General features: G+C 34.1%; 2 protein-coding genes, 1 non-coding gene and 1 pseudogene across 4 annotated transcripts; 2 read left to right on the top strand and 2 right to left on the bottom strand.

Moving 5' to 3' along the window:
- Positions 1-375: 375 nt before the first annotated feature.
- Positions 376-1589, top strand: LOC145601702 (arabinogalactan O-methyltransferase 1 pseudogene; annotated as a pseudogene).
- A 1883-nt stretch (positions 1590-3472) lies between these two features.
- On the bottom strand, positions 3473-8179 carry LOC145601192 (uncharacterized). Of its 2 annotated transcripts, none has more exons than XM_081657147.1 (5): positions 7854-8179; positions 6902-7005; positions 6586-6699; positions 3887-3970; positions 3473-3740 (listed from the first exon to the last, which is right to left on the bottom strand). In XM_081657147.1, the coding sequence occupies exons 1-5, from the start codon at positions 8062-8064 to the stop codon at positions 3684-3686; spliced, it is 570 nt and encodes a 189-aa protein (XP_081513273.1). In that variant the 5' UTR covers positions 8065-8179; the 3' UTR covers positions 3473-3683. The 2 variants fall into 2 exon arrangements, with proteins under 2 accessions (XP_081513273.1, XP_081513274.1); XM_081657148.1 differs by having other exon boundaries at positions 6902-7002.
- A 933-nt stretch (positions 8180-9112) lies between these two features.
- TRNAL-AAG (transfer RNA leucine (anticodon AAG)) lies at positions 9113-9193 on the top strand. Its single transcript has one exon. It is a non-coding gene; the product is annotated as a tRNA-Leu (tRNA).
- A 119-nt stretch (positions 9194-9312) lies between these two features.
- On the bottom strand, positions 9313-12454 carry LOC145602355 (DNA N(6)-methyladenine demethylase ALKBH1A-like). Its single transcript, XM_081658546.1, has 8 exons — positions 12328-12454; positions 11788-11902; positions 11539-11690; positions 10791-11137; positions 10559-10697; positions 10387-10453; positions 10174-10295; positions 9313-9976 (listed from the first exon to the last, which is right to left on the bottom strand). Exons 2-8 carry the CDS (start codon positions 11880-11882, stop codon positions 9837-9839), a joined length of 1062 nt encoding a protein of 353 aa, XP_081514672.1. The 5' UTR covers positions 11883-11902; positions 12328-12454; the 3' UTR covers positions 9313-9836.
- Positions 12455-15593: the final 3139 nt, after the last annotated feature.

Genomic DNA, 15593 nt, shown 5'->3' with positions numbered 1-15593 from the left:
GACAAATAAAAGAGAGAGAAGAAAATACACGCAAATTAAAATCTCCTTTTAGATAAGTCCCTTTCAAATTTTTAATAGTAGAGTGTATTCGTGCTAACGCACGATATTTAGCACGGTATATACATAGCCAAAACGATTATAAAAAAGATTATAAACCCAAAACATAGTTTCTTTTTTTTTGAAACAAACCCAAAACATAGTTACATTAACATTTTGCAATAAATAGTGGTACAATACTACTAAAATCTCGCAATACTTTTCTTTATTACAAACAATTTTATTTTAATTTTCTTTTTTTCTTTTTAGAAAAAAAAAAACCCACCTTTTAATTTTCTCACTTATATCTCACAGATCCTCCCCCATCACAACACTACTTAAACACACATACTCAGAGAGAGTGATAGAGAGAGAAACTTCAAACAGAGAAACAAAAAAAAAAGAAATCCAAAAATAGTGGAAATGAAACCCGAATACGACGTCGTCGGATCAACCACCGACAGACCGCGGCAAACCGTCGTCGCCGTAATCAGTTTCTTCACCGGCGCATTTTTAATGTCGGCATTTCTTACCGTGGGCCACCGTGATTGGCCATCATACCTCCTATCTCTCGGGCCCAAGCCCACCATCTCCGGCCCGACAACTCCGACCCAACTCCAAACAATCCTCCACTACGCCACCTCAAAGGTGACCCCACAACAATCTCTCCAAGAAATCACCCAATCATTCAACGTTCTTAAATCTTGTAAATCTCCTTGCAATTTCCTTGTTTTTGGGCTGGGCTACGATTCCCTAATGTGGGCCTCGTTTAACCCGACTGGGCCCACTTTGTTTCTAGAAGAAACTCCTGATTGGGTCACCACTGTTTTAAAAGACGCGCCGTGGTTACGCGCCAAAACGGTGTCGTATCGCACGCGCCTTAAGGAGGCTGACCGATTACTTGCGGGTTACCGCCACGTGGATGAGTGTTTACCTGGGAAGGCCTTTTTGAAGGGTAACCGGAAGTGCCGGTTAGCCTTGGAGAATTTACCGGATGAGGTGTATGAGAGAGAGTGGGATGTTATTATGATCGACGCGCCTAGAGGGTATTTTGCGGACGCGCCAGGGAGGATGGCCGCGATTTATTCCGCGGCCGTCATGGCACGTGCTAGGAAGCGCGTGGGGAATACGCACGTGTTCTTACATGATGTGGATAGGAAGGTTGAGAGGGAGTTTGCTAAGGAGTTTTTGTGCCTGAAGTTTAAGGTTGGTGGTGTTGGGAGGTTGTGGCATTTTGAGATACCTCCTAATAATAGTACTAGTAGCACCAAATTTTGTGATTAGTATACAAATGATATTTACCGTTTATCGATACATTATACAAGTAATATTATTATATCTTGGTATTGTTTAGAAACGACCTTACGATTAGTATAGAGGTAAGGTTTTGTATAACTGAATTCTCAATTCAGATGTAGCGAGATAATAATGATATATTAGAGTAGTTGTGATAGTCATACTTGGATGGATGAGGTTTATTAGATTTCGGTGATGTCCGGGTTGATCTATTCTAGCCTCTTTCTTGAATAAAGTTTGAATCTTTATTGTTGTCATAGTTTTCAAATTTTGAAGTTGGCATGTCTAAACAAAAGTGGTGTTGGGAAATAATTATTGTACAAAATAGAACAATACTACAGTTGGTTTTGATTGTTGCACTCCTTTTGCTAAGGGATAGATAGTCAAAGAATGCAAGTGTTGGAGCGCGTTTGTCACATTTTTTAGTGTGGTGGAAACCTTAATCTAAAAGTATAGTAGTCTAGTAGAGCATTGTAGCAAATTGTCAAAGAGATTAATGTTGTAATAACAAACTTCAAATCTTAAATCACATTTTTTTTGTACAAGTAATGATAGACTTACTCTAGATGAGTGTTGAATCTCTCTTATATACTTCATTCGTTATGTTTTATTCACAATGCCTGAAAATTTACACAATTTTACATACTTATTTTGAACTACTAAAACTCTAAAAATTGCAACTGAAAAAAAAAAATCATAAAAATATGTAATCAATGTAATAATGAATATTGGCGTTATCTACATTCCTCATCATTTACTTTATTGATTTTGTTATCATTTTGATTGATCGTAAATGATATGGAGTATATATGAAAAGCAAATTTGACATATTTCCTTATTTGGATGGATTTAAGTGGATGATTTTTGGCAATCCAAAAGATTTGAGTGAAATTAATATAGGCCAACCAACATTTCGTTAATCACCTTTCACATGTTAGTTACCTCAACTACATAAATCAAAACGTGAGACTAGGTCAGTGAGAAACATATGTATGTGATGGGGCTCAAACTTTTAAATTTCCGTCATATCCACTAAGTTTGCTTGATTTATACAAGCAATATAAACTATACTTCGTATAACCTTAGATATCCTCTAATACACCACCTCACTAATCACACCTTAGATATCCTCTAATACACCACCTCACTAATCACTATGTTTGGGGCAATCACATATTCACATGAAGATTGAACGAAAAAACTCAAATCCCTTTTGAAACAAATTCTTAGTAAAAAAAGAATTAAAAATGTCCTCATTTCTCAAGGAGAATAATATATTGGCACTATATAAGTAATGCTAATAGGACTAACTCCATACGACTTTAATGAGGACTATTAGTTAATAGTATTGAATTACCATTTAGTATCATTATTACTTGTATATTTAATCAAAGACGTCACTAATTCTAATAGGACTAACTCCATTCGACTTTAACGAAGACTATTAGTTAAGAGTAATGGTATTATCATATCATTTAGTATCATTATTATGTTTAATCAAAGACGTTATCTATAAATTTTATTAAGTTTCAAATCAATCAATAATACTACTATACTATTCATATTATAGGTATACGCGCTTATATTACTTCCTTCTATGACATTTTTGAACCATATTCATTGCACGTTAAAGACTTTGGACTTTGAACCTATCCCATACTTCCAACATGTAGTTAAATTTTGGCATCTTTGATTTATGATATTTTAGTCCTTATTTCATTTTCATTGCACTTGCTAATAATTGTAGATGAAGCAAGTGATTCAATGGAGTAATGGTGTATTGGTGTGTGTTTGAATCCTCTTCCTCGCGAAGAAAGAATGGGCAACTAGCTCTTAGTTCTTCACACTAAAAAAAAAAAAAAAAAACAAAACAAAACAAAAAACAGGTCCTCGACTCAATGCTCTACAGCCCAGTTCTGAAAAAAAATAGATAGGTTTTGTGTTTGATCATTTAGAATCTTATACACCAATGAGTGCTATGGATATAGAAGTGAAAAGACTACATATACTCGTTGCTTTTCAATTAAACTATCATTTGAGTAACAGTTAGTTTATTACATTACGAGTAGTGTTAAAACTAATAGAGCAAAAGTAGTTTAAGTAGTTTGATGACATGAGAAATGGGAAGTATTTGTAACAATTGTAAGCACCGATGCCCATACAAGGCATTTCGTCATCTGATATAGAAAAACAATGCCAAGGAAGGCATGTGTTTGGCCGCAGCGATATACATTGAGTCATTGATGAGTCTGTTATAAGTTACAGCATACTTCGTTTATATTTTACAGGAACTGCGGAAAAATATGAAGAATCTAATACTAGTATATCAAAAAGGGGGAAGAAAATCTAGCCTACAGGAAGTACTTCATCCGATCATCTCTTCGCATGGCATTGTACACAGCTTGCACCTGTATAAGCAAACATCACAATATAAACCAGCAGTAATTTGTCAGCCACTGCTTATAATTCATGCACCTACTTTCAAAAATGGCATTGGTTATAGATCCAAATATGCAATAATTCATGTTCAATAGAATGTGAGATAGAAAGAAACCTGTTCGCTAGACATGACTTCAACAGGTCCAATATTAACAGATACATACTTGCCCTTTGATGATGTTTTCTGCTTTACTTGACCCTATTAAAAATATAAAAGGTTTAGATATATTTTGGAAGTAAAAAGATATTTGAACAGAGAAGACTAATTCATAAACCAGACAACACAAATCATGGTAAAAACCACATCTAAACAACTATCTTAGACTATAACCTCCTTGTAGATGAAAACACGGTCTCTGTTATGTTACTTTACAGCATTGGTCAAAACTCAGAAAGAATGAACGAGAATGAATGAATGAGAATGAAGTCACATTTCCCATATTAGAATTCAATGAGCCAGCATCGACCACATGAGTCAACAAATTCTACTATGGAAATCATTGAATGAGAATGAAGCAACAAGCAATTAAGGAAAAATTTAGAATGATGGGGAAAAAACTGAATCAAAGAAAAAAGTAAAAAGTGCATTGGCATTTGGTTATTGAACTTCCTTCAGTGACATCACTGAGTCACATGTTGGTGTATTAGCACTAGTGTAAACAGTGATATTAAATAATTCCGTATCATACAATCAGTTAATCCTAATGTCAACAACAATCAACATAGTTACACTAAGAGTAGGGCAGTAATCTTGGTGAGAAGAGGGCATAAAGGAATAAATGATTTCATGTTAACAACCCATATTTTTTGGTTGGTATAGAGTTAAATATAGAATAATCACTAGTCCTATTCTTGTTTAGTTGAATAATATTATTACACTGCTTTTACCCTTTCAATCCCTCACTTCCAACTTCCCAGCATCTATCATTCTATCTAGCCTCCAACAACCCTACAACTTAATGGCATACATGCATTTCTTCCTCACTCTTACCACTGTCTAACTCATCTCATCCTTCCGTTTCAACCAAGAAAATAGTAGATGACATTGAAAAGTGGCCAGATGCATCATTTTGATCATCGCATTCAACCACCAAACAAATGTCAACCAACATAAGGGTCAATGCATGTTATGTGAATCCGGGTACACCAATGAACCACCTCTACCATTGCATTAACTTAATGTTGAGTAAATCCTTCATGAGATGAGAAAATCTCATTTAAATACCAATAGAATGAAATCAGAGCTTCTATGAGAAACTCAAGTAAAAAAAAAAAAAAAAACATCTGGTTACCTTGAAAATTCACAATGGATTTAGTACACACTACCTTTTCATAAGCCTGAGATGAAACATGTCTAAGTACTAAGTTATGCTTATAGATGTGGAAATTCTTGTGCTTAATAAATTTTTTTCATTGGTTAAAGTTTTTTTTTTAACAGGGGCTTTTTCAAAATTAGCATATCTAGAATTCTTTGGAACTACCAATGACTTGATCATGTTTGAGTGACTAAAATGTATGTAAGCAAGCTAGAAAAGAGCCCCCATCAAAATTGCCCCGGCATCATATTTTCAATAAAACATGTTACCAAAAATGCCTAAACTCTTAAGTTCATGATTTATCATTTATGCCAAAATTCAGTGTTTGTCAAATATTCAATTTCGATACAAAAACCCAACTATTTGGTTTTTTTTTTTTTTTTTTTTTTTTTTTTGTGGTGAAATTGTGATTCATTCTGTTAAACCTACAGGACACAATTCATTTCCACCAACTAATGATTGTTAATTTACTTTTGTTCAACTGCAAGTCTTTTATTGAGGTTTTGTCTAACAAGAGATATCCATTTTATCATATGCCACGCCCAAGAAGAAGCTTTGGCAGAGCAATGTTCCGCCCTTGGTTGTGGAGTTACTAACATTGGTCTGAGTTCAGTCTTACATACACATTCACACAAAAAAATAAGATAGAGAGAAAAGGAAAGACATGCGAATGAACATGAAAAGGAGATATTGCTTCAAAACTAGTAAAGACTACAGAGTTGGCTTCCAAAAGCAACTTCTCACCGCAAGTCTCTCTTTTTTCTCTCACTATTAGACCTCCTATGTTAGCACACTAGTTCATTATTTCGAATAATATTATATACCTTCTAATGAATAATTTCCCCACCAACTCACATTACATGTAAGCTTAAAATCGACATTGTGATCTGCTCCCATTCACATAAACAAATTATGTATGGTTGTCAATAGTATTAAAAGTTTTTACTAAATTAAAAGGGGTAAGGATCCAACCAATAATCTTTGATTCCCAAAAATTGAAGGTTCTAACCATTATGCAGAAACAATACTCACAGCTGATTTTAAGCATCATTTTCGTCCAAAAAAAAGAAAAGATTTTTAAGCATCATAGCTCCAGAAAGCCATTTCGAAGAGATGCTGCCCAACCAAGTTGCTTTATTATTAAGAAAGTATAGATTGAGCAACCACACAAGGCTCATATGTATTAGCCAACAAGGCTTTCGTGACATATCAGAAAAGCATGCTTCCTCAACCTTTAAAAGGTGCACATTGACGTTGGTTACCCTATATGCTTACATCATATTGATTTTAATATATCTTTGGCAGACCAAGGTGATATCTACATAAAAAAGTATGAATTATGATGGCAAGTTCATGTACACACTACAGATATTCACATATAAGACCCTAACAAAATGCACAACAAAAGTAGACATCAACCGTCCCTTTAGAAACTATTGCACTGTTTCGAACTCTTAATTAATCAGCTCTCAGTGTAGTTCTAATTAGTAAGATTCACCTCAGGGATGGGTTGTTGAAGAACTGATTCAACAGCTACAACCATAGAATGCACAAAGTCATCACCACCAGTTCCAATAGCTGTAAATCCTCTAATAGTAGGGTACGAGTTCACCTACCATACAAATGAAAACCATCACAATGTCAGACCTATAATAGACACAATGTATTCCATTTCCATAATCAAAACAGGCACGCAAGCAAGCAGAATAACTCCATCCTGCACTATAAGTTTGTAACAGCATTCAATGTTCATGATGGCAATCAGTAGAAAGAATTCAAGTAAAATCAGTAAAAAAAAAAAAAAATAATAATACCTTTTGATCCAGAGCCAGCCATTCATTGGTAGAATCATCTGCTACTGTCCCTCCAATGACAACATTCGTAGTTTGCCCAACCCTTCCTTCCGTCTTTGAGACTTCTGAAACAAACACAAAAGAGTGCACACATATTTATACTCGAACCACTTAAGGCAATGCAACTCTATAATAGTAACAAGAGTCAGATTTATAAAATTATCGATTATAAGAAAACGATGTCCAGTTCACATACTGAACCAAAGTACAGTATATAACTATATAACATTACACCAATTATTACAGAATCACTTAACAGATGACCTGAGTTATAATACATTGGTACAGTTAGTTAAGCTAAAGCAAATTCTATTCGAGCAATCGATTAATCTTCGATTCTAGGCATTGGAGTTCACCATACTAACATGTGTGCATTACTTAACCAAAATCTAACAACCTATTCACTGTTCTATATTCTGCTTAGTGTATAGTTCGATCCCTTCAAGTTTTCCTATAAAACCATTAATGTCACTCGAACTTAAATACCCTTCAAGTTTTCCTATAAAACCATAAAAGGTTACATGTCCAAGCGCCACAATCAGCTATTTACAAAATAAAATACATACTACTGGTCTATAATCAACTGTCATGTATCCACAGGCTACGAGTATCAAAGATTAAACACGGGTATTTGAGGTGAAATGACTATTCTAACTGATGAAGGAGTTACCCTTATAAGCTAGATTGCCATTAATTCTTAAAGTAAAGCCCTTTACATCCTAATTTTCCAATTAGCATCCTATTCCAGCAAAATCAACTAAATTCAACAGGCAAAGAACTAAATTAAACATTTAAACATCAAAAGTAATAAACTTTCACATAATATCAATCAATAATCAAATCAAGACATTAATTCACAAATACCCACTTCAAAAAAATCAAAAACCCAGAAATAAAACGATAAATATCACACCTGAAATGGCTTTAAGAATAGCTTCTTGAGGTGGGCCCTGTTCATCCTGAGAAGAGCAATTAAGCCGGTGGGTTCGGGTGACCCGATAACCCGAACCCATGTTCAGATGTTGGACCTTTAACGGGCCAGAAGGAGGAAACCGGTTGGATGAACATGGAAGCAGCCATGGCTCGGTAGAAATCATGGTCCGCAGCACCACTCTGCACGCCATGTGTTCGACGTTTTGCCTCTATCAGTTAAATTATACCAAAGCTTTTTCAGTTTTTCTCTCTCTTGTTTGATTCTTTTTATCTTTTTTTGGTGTTTTCTTTTTTTTGCGGTTGTATTTTCCTCCCACATATTTATACGTGCGATTTTAGAAAACAACCCTCAGTTTATCCATAAATATTGGGAATTCCAAAACCCACGTACCGGAACAACTTTGTTACTCAGTACTCACCGGACTTGTTTTCTTCGCCGAAGAGATGTCAAAAACTAACCCGACCAACTTGATTCTACATCGATCGGAAAAACATTAATTTCAGATTTTGACTATGGACACAATATTTTTGCATGATCAATATTTTTAATAGAACTGACCTAATTGAAACTCAGGACATTCGAATTGACACCCCTACCTAATACAAAGTATAATTGTATGTATGAATTCTAATTTGATCAAAATTTTACCTTATTTTGTTATAATGTGTAAATAAAATAATCAAATGATTTTTTGTTACATTCGTCTACTTGTGTGTTTTTTAAAAAATTGTAACTTTTGCACTCATAAGTTTTCTTCATACGCAATTAATAACTTTAAACCTGATATGATCCTTTCACAACAAAAAAGGTGATCTCTGTCCAAAAAAATAAAAAAAAAAACAAAAAAAGTGATCATCTATATATTTATAATCTACTAAGTTTCTACAATAACTTTAAGAAAATACTCCATAAGTCATAACCTTTTCACAGTCATATACTCGCAACACATATATCTTTTATTTATTTTGAAATACTTGCAAATTGCAATACGAAGTACATAGTGTTACTTTTCTTTAATTGTTTAATTCTCTCATTAATCCCACTCGCTCAAAATTTTCTGCTTTAGTATTCCTCTTTCGTACAAATTATACTACCTCCGTTACACATTATCTGCTTTAGTATTCCTATTTCGTAGTAATTACGTTGTCAAATATGACAAGTACATACCTCTTTCGTACAAATATTAATTACGTTGTCAAATATAACAAGTACATATTGGATTGATCAATATCAAACAAGTTGAGATGGCCGAGTTGGTCTAAGGCGCCAGATTAAGGTTCTGGTCCGAAAGGGCGTGGGTTCAAATCCCACTCTCAACATAAATTTTTTTTGTTTAAAAAAAAAAACAGAGCTGATGACATTTTCCTGTTGGCATTTTTTTTTTGTACAATTAGGGATACTATGCTAGCCAATTCGATGAATGAAACGAGCAAAAACATGAAACAAATACTTGTAAATGTTTACTCAAAATTGACGAGTAAAAACTCCTTTCGTGTTTACACTGAATCACTGCATAAATTTCAAAATCTTCCTAACTAAAGAGTGAGCATATGGTCAACACATGAAAATTGTGGTACTAGTGCTAATATCCTATAAGCATTGCGCTCTATTTTCAAGCTCTTTGTAACAAGTGAAGATTCTGTCCATTTACTGGATTCTGTTGGATTGCTGGATAGGGTGCCATCTCCTTTGCCCTTGATAAATGCAGCAATCTATATTAATACTTCGTACATTGAAGCTTGGGGAAGCCAAAGTCACTACTATGTATGCCCACAATCCAACAGACTTCCGAAGTTTTGATGCAGAAGAACAAGTGTTTGACTGACATTTTTTGAAGCATTGCAACTTTCAGTTTGGTTATGATTTTGTTGAATGTAAGCTATCTCGGTGGCGTTCAAAAAAGAATCCAAGGGTGTTAATGGTTCAAACAGTCAAATTAAGATATCTGGCAGTGGCTAAAAATTAATAGACTTGTCGGATGTTGATGTTGATTCTTGAAGATGTGATATAATCTAAGACACAACAGTCGTCTTCAGTTGAGAGGTGCTTCTCCAAGGATGCAACTTCAGAGTGTTCCCTGTCAGCAAAGATGCGGGGCACCCCTGTCACATAGAAGATGAAGATAAACAAAGATGCGGTGGTTAGATAGTTGAGAGTTTTAGACTATACACCATAAATATTTGGGGTGAACATCTTGTACAATGGCTGACGATTGAATGTCATAGGAAGTTCACTTTTACCACTAATGCAAGCATTTCACGAAGATTGTCAAAAATGGGACAGAGGGTGCTATGCTTACCATGAAAACATTCCCTAGCTTCTCCAGCCATCAGCACAACGTCACCACTTCGTAGGAACATTGCCAAGGGTTCATCATCTCTAGACTTCCCACCAAGAAGAAATATAGCTTTACAACCCAAACTGAGAAACAAGTGAAAGTAGAAGGTTCAACTTGCTGCTATATAAATTTTTCAAGAGAAATACTAGAATTGACAAGGACGTAGCATAAGACCTCATGCTAACTATAGGTTTAGTCCAGTCTAATTCCATGTCATCAAGGTGTCCGCCAAGGGTGTCACCTGAAAAGCGGAAAGCAGGAGGTCTCAGAGTCAAAAACCAAGGGAGTTCAAAGTTAGCCACACCGAAAGTATAATAAAAAGAACATTGAACATATTTCTCGATACCTGATGCAAAGTAGTTAACAATAGCAGCTTCTGGCTTGAAAACATCCCCAGAAGGCATAGCAGGCACAGCCAACTTCTTAATCAGTTGACAAAGTTCAGCTGGAATCTTGTTATGTGGCAGAGTAACATCATAATTACGCTGTACCATGAAAATATGTTTGGCTGAGATTAAACCATCAAGAAAACTAAAAGTGCCATGCTACAAGCTAAGTTAAATGATGTGAATGGTCACCTTTGACCAATCAAATTGCAATCCAAGTGTACTCCACCGCAACTTCCTTAGAAGCGCTGATGCCAAAATAGAATTCCCACCATATCCCTTCAAGGAAACATTTCCCATCTTATCGCAAAATTTCCATCTTTGAGCCTGTCCATTGCTCAATGAGTCTGATTCTTTTAGTGAATGTTCGTCTTCAACTAGGATTTTCTCTTCTCTAGCGGCAGCAAACAAATCTTGTATAGGACCATAATGTGCATTATGGTTTGTCCGATTGGGAGGTTGAGGGAAGCTTATCAAGCTTTCCTTTATCCATTGACACTGTTGTTCCACACTCAATGCTCCAGGAATAAAATAAAAGCCTACATTAAAACGAACAACTAAGTTTCAGGGGCCTACTTTCTAGGTACAGCAGAAGCAGATTTGAAATATACACTTGTCAGTTTCCATCAACAATGCAAACTTAAGAGTTATCACAATACTCGATACAGTATTCCGTAATAAACACTAGAAGCAAGGAAGCAACTCCTAGTTTCTAGGTACAGCAGAAGCAAATTTGAAATATACACTTATCAGTTTCCATCAAGAATGCAAACTTAAGAGTTATCACAATACTCGATACAGTATTCCGTAATAAACACTAGAAGCAAGGAAGCAACTCCTAAATTTCAAATGCAGTCTATGTGTTACAGTTTCCCACTAATGCATAAGCAGCCTCACTAAGCAATCATATCAAAGCATCAATTATAACACAAGTTCTTACCTGGGCGGTTGTCAAGGCGTATAACAGGACAATCAAACTCCCCCTCAATTACATGAAACCCATTTGGTATTTCACCGGTTTGATTGAAAGTATCCAATATCGACTTGAAATCCACCACCTCAGATAAATCTACTGGTCTAGGCTGCTTCTTCCTATAACAATAGCAATCAAATCAAAAACCTTCAACCCCACAATAATCCAGAATAACAAAAATTTGATCACAAATCGATATCAAGAAAAGACGAGTACTTTCTCGAGTTCTGATCATAATAGAGCTTATACTTCTTCTCTGCTCTACGAAACGCAGTTCTATCCACATCGTCGTTGACTCCATCACCATACATTTGATTCCAAGCTTACTACCCTAATTAACAGAACAATCCAACAACACCCTCTTCATCAGCAAGCAATGTAGTTAATTTGACATAAAAAATTCCATCTATAATTTACTCAATTATTCTAATTTCATCACAAAAACCTACTCATGTAATCATGTCAATCTATATATCACTGTAATAATCAAAAACCTGCCAAAAACTATATGTAACCAGCTAAATTCGAACATATGAAAAAGATGAAATACAATAACCAAATTAAATATCGAATTCCACATGCAATTTAAGCATTCTACGAACAAAAATTTCAAAATCCAAATTTAGGGATTAAAAAATGAAACCCTAACCCGCAAAATTAATTAAAAGTTGATACATTTAGGCCACAATTTCTCACCGATTGACCTCTAAAATCAACTAAAAATTTATAGAACTATCAAATTAAACGACAATTTACCTTGGAGTAGCAGTGAGATCAAAGAGCGATGGATGAGAGTAGGGTGTGAAGGTGAAGGTGAAGATGAAGGTGTTTTTTTAGCGCTTTAACAATTTGACCCAAAATTTGGTAACGGGGCAAAATTAGGAAGGAATGGAGGAGTAATAATGTAATAACGTAATCACAAATTTTATTTAACGCCACACCGTGTGACCGGAGTTACTTGAATTATTCGATTAGAGATTATTCGAGTTATTTGGTTAGGGGTTATTTAAAGAGTTCGGTTAAGGGTTACTCGAGTTACTTGGTCAGGTGTTACTTAAGGGGTTCAGTCAAGGGACACTCGAGTTTCTTGGTTAGGGATTACTTAAGGAGTTTGATCAGGGAATACTCGGCCAGGGGTTACTTAAGGGTTCGATCAGGGGTTACTTGAGGGGTTCGGTCAAGGATTACTTGAGAGGTTACTTGGTTAGGGGTTACTCGATCAAGAATAACTTGAGTAACCCCTGAATGAGTAACTTGAGTAATCCCGGCAACTTGAGTAAATCCTGACGAGTAACTCGAGTAACCTCGCCACGCTGTGTTACACAGAAAAATCTCCCTAATGTAATATGATATGAACTCCCATGTCCCAACTCTCTAGCAAATACCCTTTCAAAGTAAAGAAAGAAATTATCTCTATTTGTCATGGTCCAAATATAGGATATGTTCAACAAAATTAGTTAGTGTAACAGCTTATAGACTTATAGTTGTGTGAGTAGATTATATTTTAGAGACAAATATTTGGTGAATTATCTAGCACGATCTAGTCATTGAGATAGTAAAATAATAATTAATACATTGTAATAGATATTTCCGTACCTTATAAAAAGTAGAAAGTAACTCTTAGGAATAGTGTGCTACCAATTATACCCTCACTATTGTGTACAAAATTGTGTGCAAAATGTGTATTTACTTTTTTACCCTCAATAATATGTTTACTATCATTAATACATTTAATGTTTTTTTTTCATTAAACATATATCATCAATTAATTCGGTTTTTTTTAATAAAATATATGTAATGCTTTTTTTTTACTAATTAAAAAAAATTAATGCTTTACACTTCATATGATATTATTTTTATTTAAAATGAAAAAAAAAATTGTATGTACGAATAGATGATTTATTACCAACTACCAAGGGATTATTTTATCTAATTGTTGCCTGAATGTTAATGTTTATGCGAGTTGTAGGGTGTAATTGTTTCTCTTTTTTAGTTTCATATAGTTAATCTCATACTTCCTCCGTTTTCTTTTACTTGCAACACACCTTTTAGGCACGCAGTTTTAGGAGATGATTCGTGAGGGTAAACGAGCGATTTTATCAATATAATTTTTACACGAAAATTAGAATAGGGTTAAGTATCATTTGTAAAAATTATAATGAATAATTTATCCGTTTACATTACATTAAACCGACCTCAAAACACGTGCCACAAGGCTGTGTTGCATGTAAAAAGAAACGGAGGAAGTATAATTTATGTAGAGTAATTACTAGGTTGGGTAAGAGTATAGACTTTCAAATAGTAATGATCCGAAAAATTGTTCTACTATTGCATATGTAATGTTAAATTACTTCTTTTAGTATATAATATGTGCTCTATGATTTTTGAATTGTATTTAATCCATTTCTAATTAAGTTTGTAGATGTTTTTGCAATATTACACTGTTGAATAATTGCATAGATGTTTCTTGAAGAAAGGTTGTGCAGGAAATTAAAAAACGAAAACTTTAAATACACATTCCATTAATTTATCAAACTATTTTCCCTAAAATCCCAATGTTGCGAAAAGTTTAAACACAACCCAATATAGACATCAAGAAAGGGCAAATCACTTCGCGCGCATCGCGCGCGTCAACTGCCCTAGTAAAGGAAAAAATGTTTTTGACAAACACTACTCCAAAAACTACTTTCATCAGTTTTTATGAAACACTGTTTATAATATTATTAGAACTTAATGGGAAAACATGCTACAGTCATGTGTCATTGTTTTTCGTATGATTTGACACCTCATGAGTGCTATGTGTCACCTGGCCTTCTGTGTCATTTTTCATCATCCTAAAACTCTTTATATGCATAACCTTCAATTGTATTTAATTTTTCTGAAGAATATAACTACTAAGTAATTACATAGTATTCTATAATTTAATCTTTAAGACATTAATCTCACACTAATTGTCATTGATTTCTTGGATGCTAATTTACTAGATTCAAAATTCAATACAAGTCAAGCAATTATACAAAGTACAATAATATTTATATAAGTTATTATTTTGTTATGTAAAGTAAAATGAATAAAAACTAGCCCCCCATTAATCTAAAATTTATTGTTACATTTTTATTTATCTATATAGATTGTTGAACACCAAATTTCTAAATTAATTCTAATTAACCTTATAAATTTATAGTGATTAGGGGCATTGCACGGGCTAATAACTAGTTTTAAAAGCTAAAAGCAATTATCCATCACTTAGTAAAATAGTTCAAACGTTATTGTCGAATATGCCTACAGTTTCTTGACACCGAACCTTCAATTGTTCCACCCCTCTTCCCCCGCTAATGGTTTGATTCTTATTGGACTAAGGAACTAGTTAAGAAGTAAATCATGGTAGAGGTGATCATAAATTCGGGCCGGGCCTTTATATCAAATGTCATGTCCAAACCCGCCAAATATTTGACTATCACTCATAAGATTTTTTTTTTTTTTTTTTTTTTTTGAAAACAACTCATAAGATTATTTTACTTATCATATTCATGTCTTTCTAAATTGATGGGTTCAAATTTTTCTCTGTGTAACAGTTTAATAGACGATTGTTATCTCACATAATATTTGTATTTATTTTCCTTATAGTAGATTCTTATAGTGCATGTTAAACCTAGCCTTAGGTATGAACCGTATGGTTAATTGTTAAGGTAAACATTAAGCCTTCTCGATACTTTAGCAACAGTTAAAGAAAGACTATAATTTGCATTATGAAGCTTTTGAACTAAACTTCCTTTCAAAAAAAAAAAAAAAAATATCTTTAAAAAATATTTGAAAGGAAGTTCTCTTTAAAAAATATCTTAGTAAGAGATTTTTATTATTATTATTATTATTATTATTTTTTTTTCTGACGGGTAGTAAGAGATATTAAAATCAAATAAACCCAATCAGAAAGATATTTTATTGGATTCATGAAATTCATCTCACATACCACCAGTCCACCACATGAAACATGGCCCCAAATAGAAACAATTGCATTCCCA

This window comes from Chenopodium album, chromosome 21, assembly GCF_948465745.1.
Source record: "Chenopodium album chromosome 21, dcCheAlbu1.1, whole genome shotgun sequence".
Taxonomy (NCBI): Eukaryota; Viridiplantae; Streptophyta; class Magnoliopsida; order Caryophyllales; family Amaranthaceae; genus Chenopodium; species Chenopodium album.
This window is presented reverse-complemented; position numbering and strand designations above follow the sequence as displayed.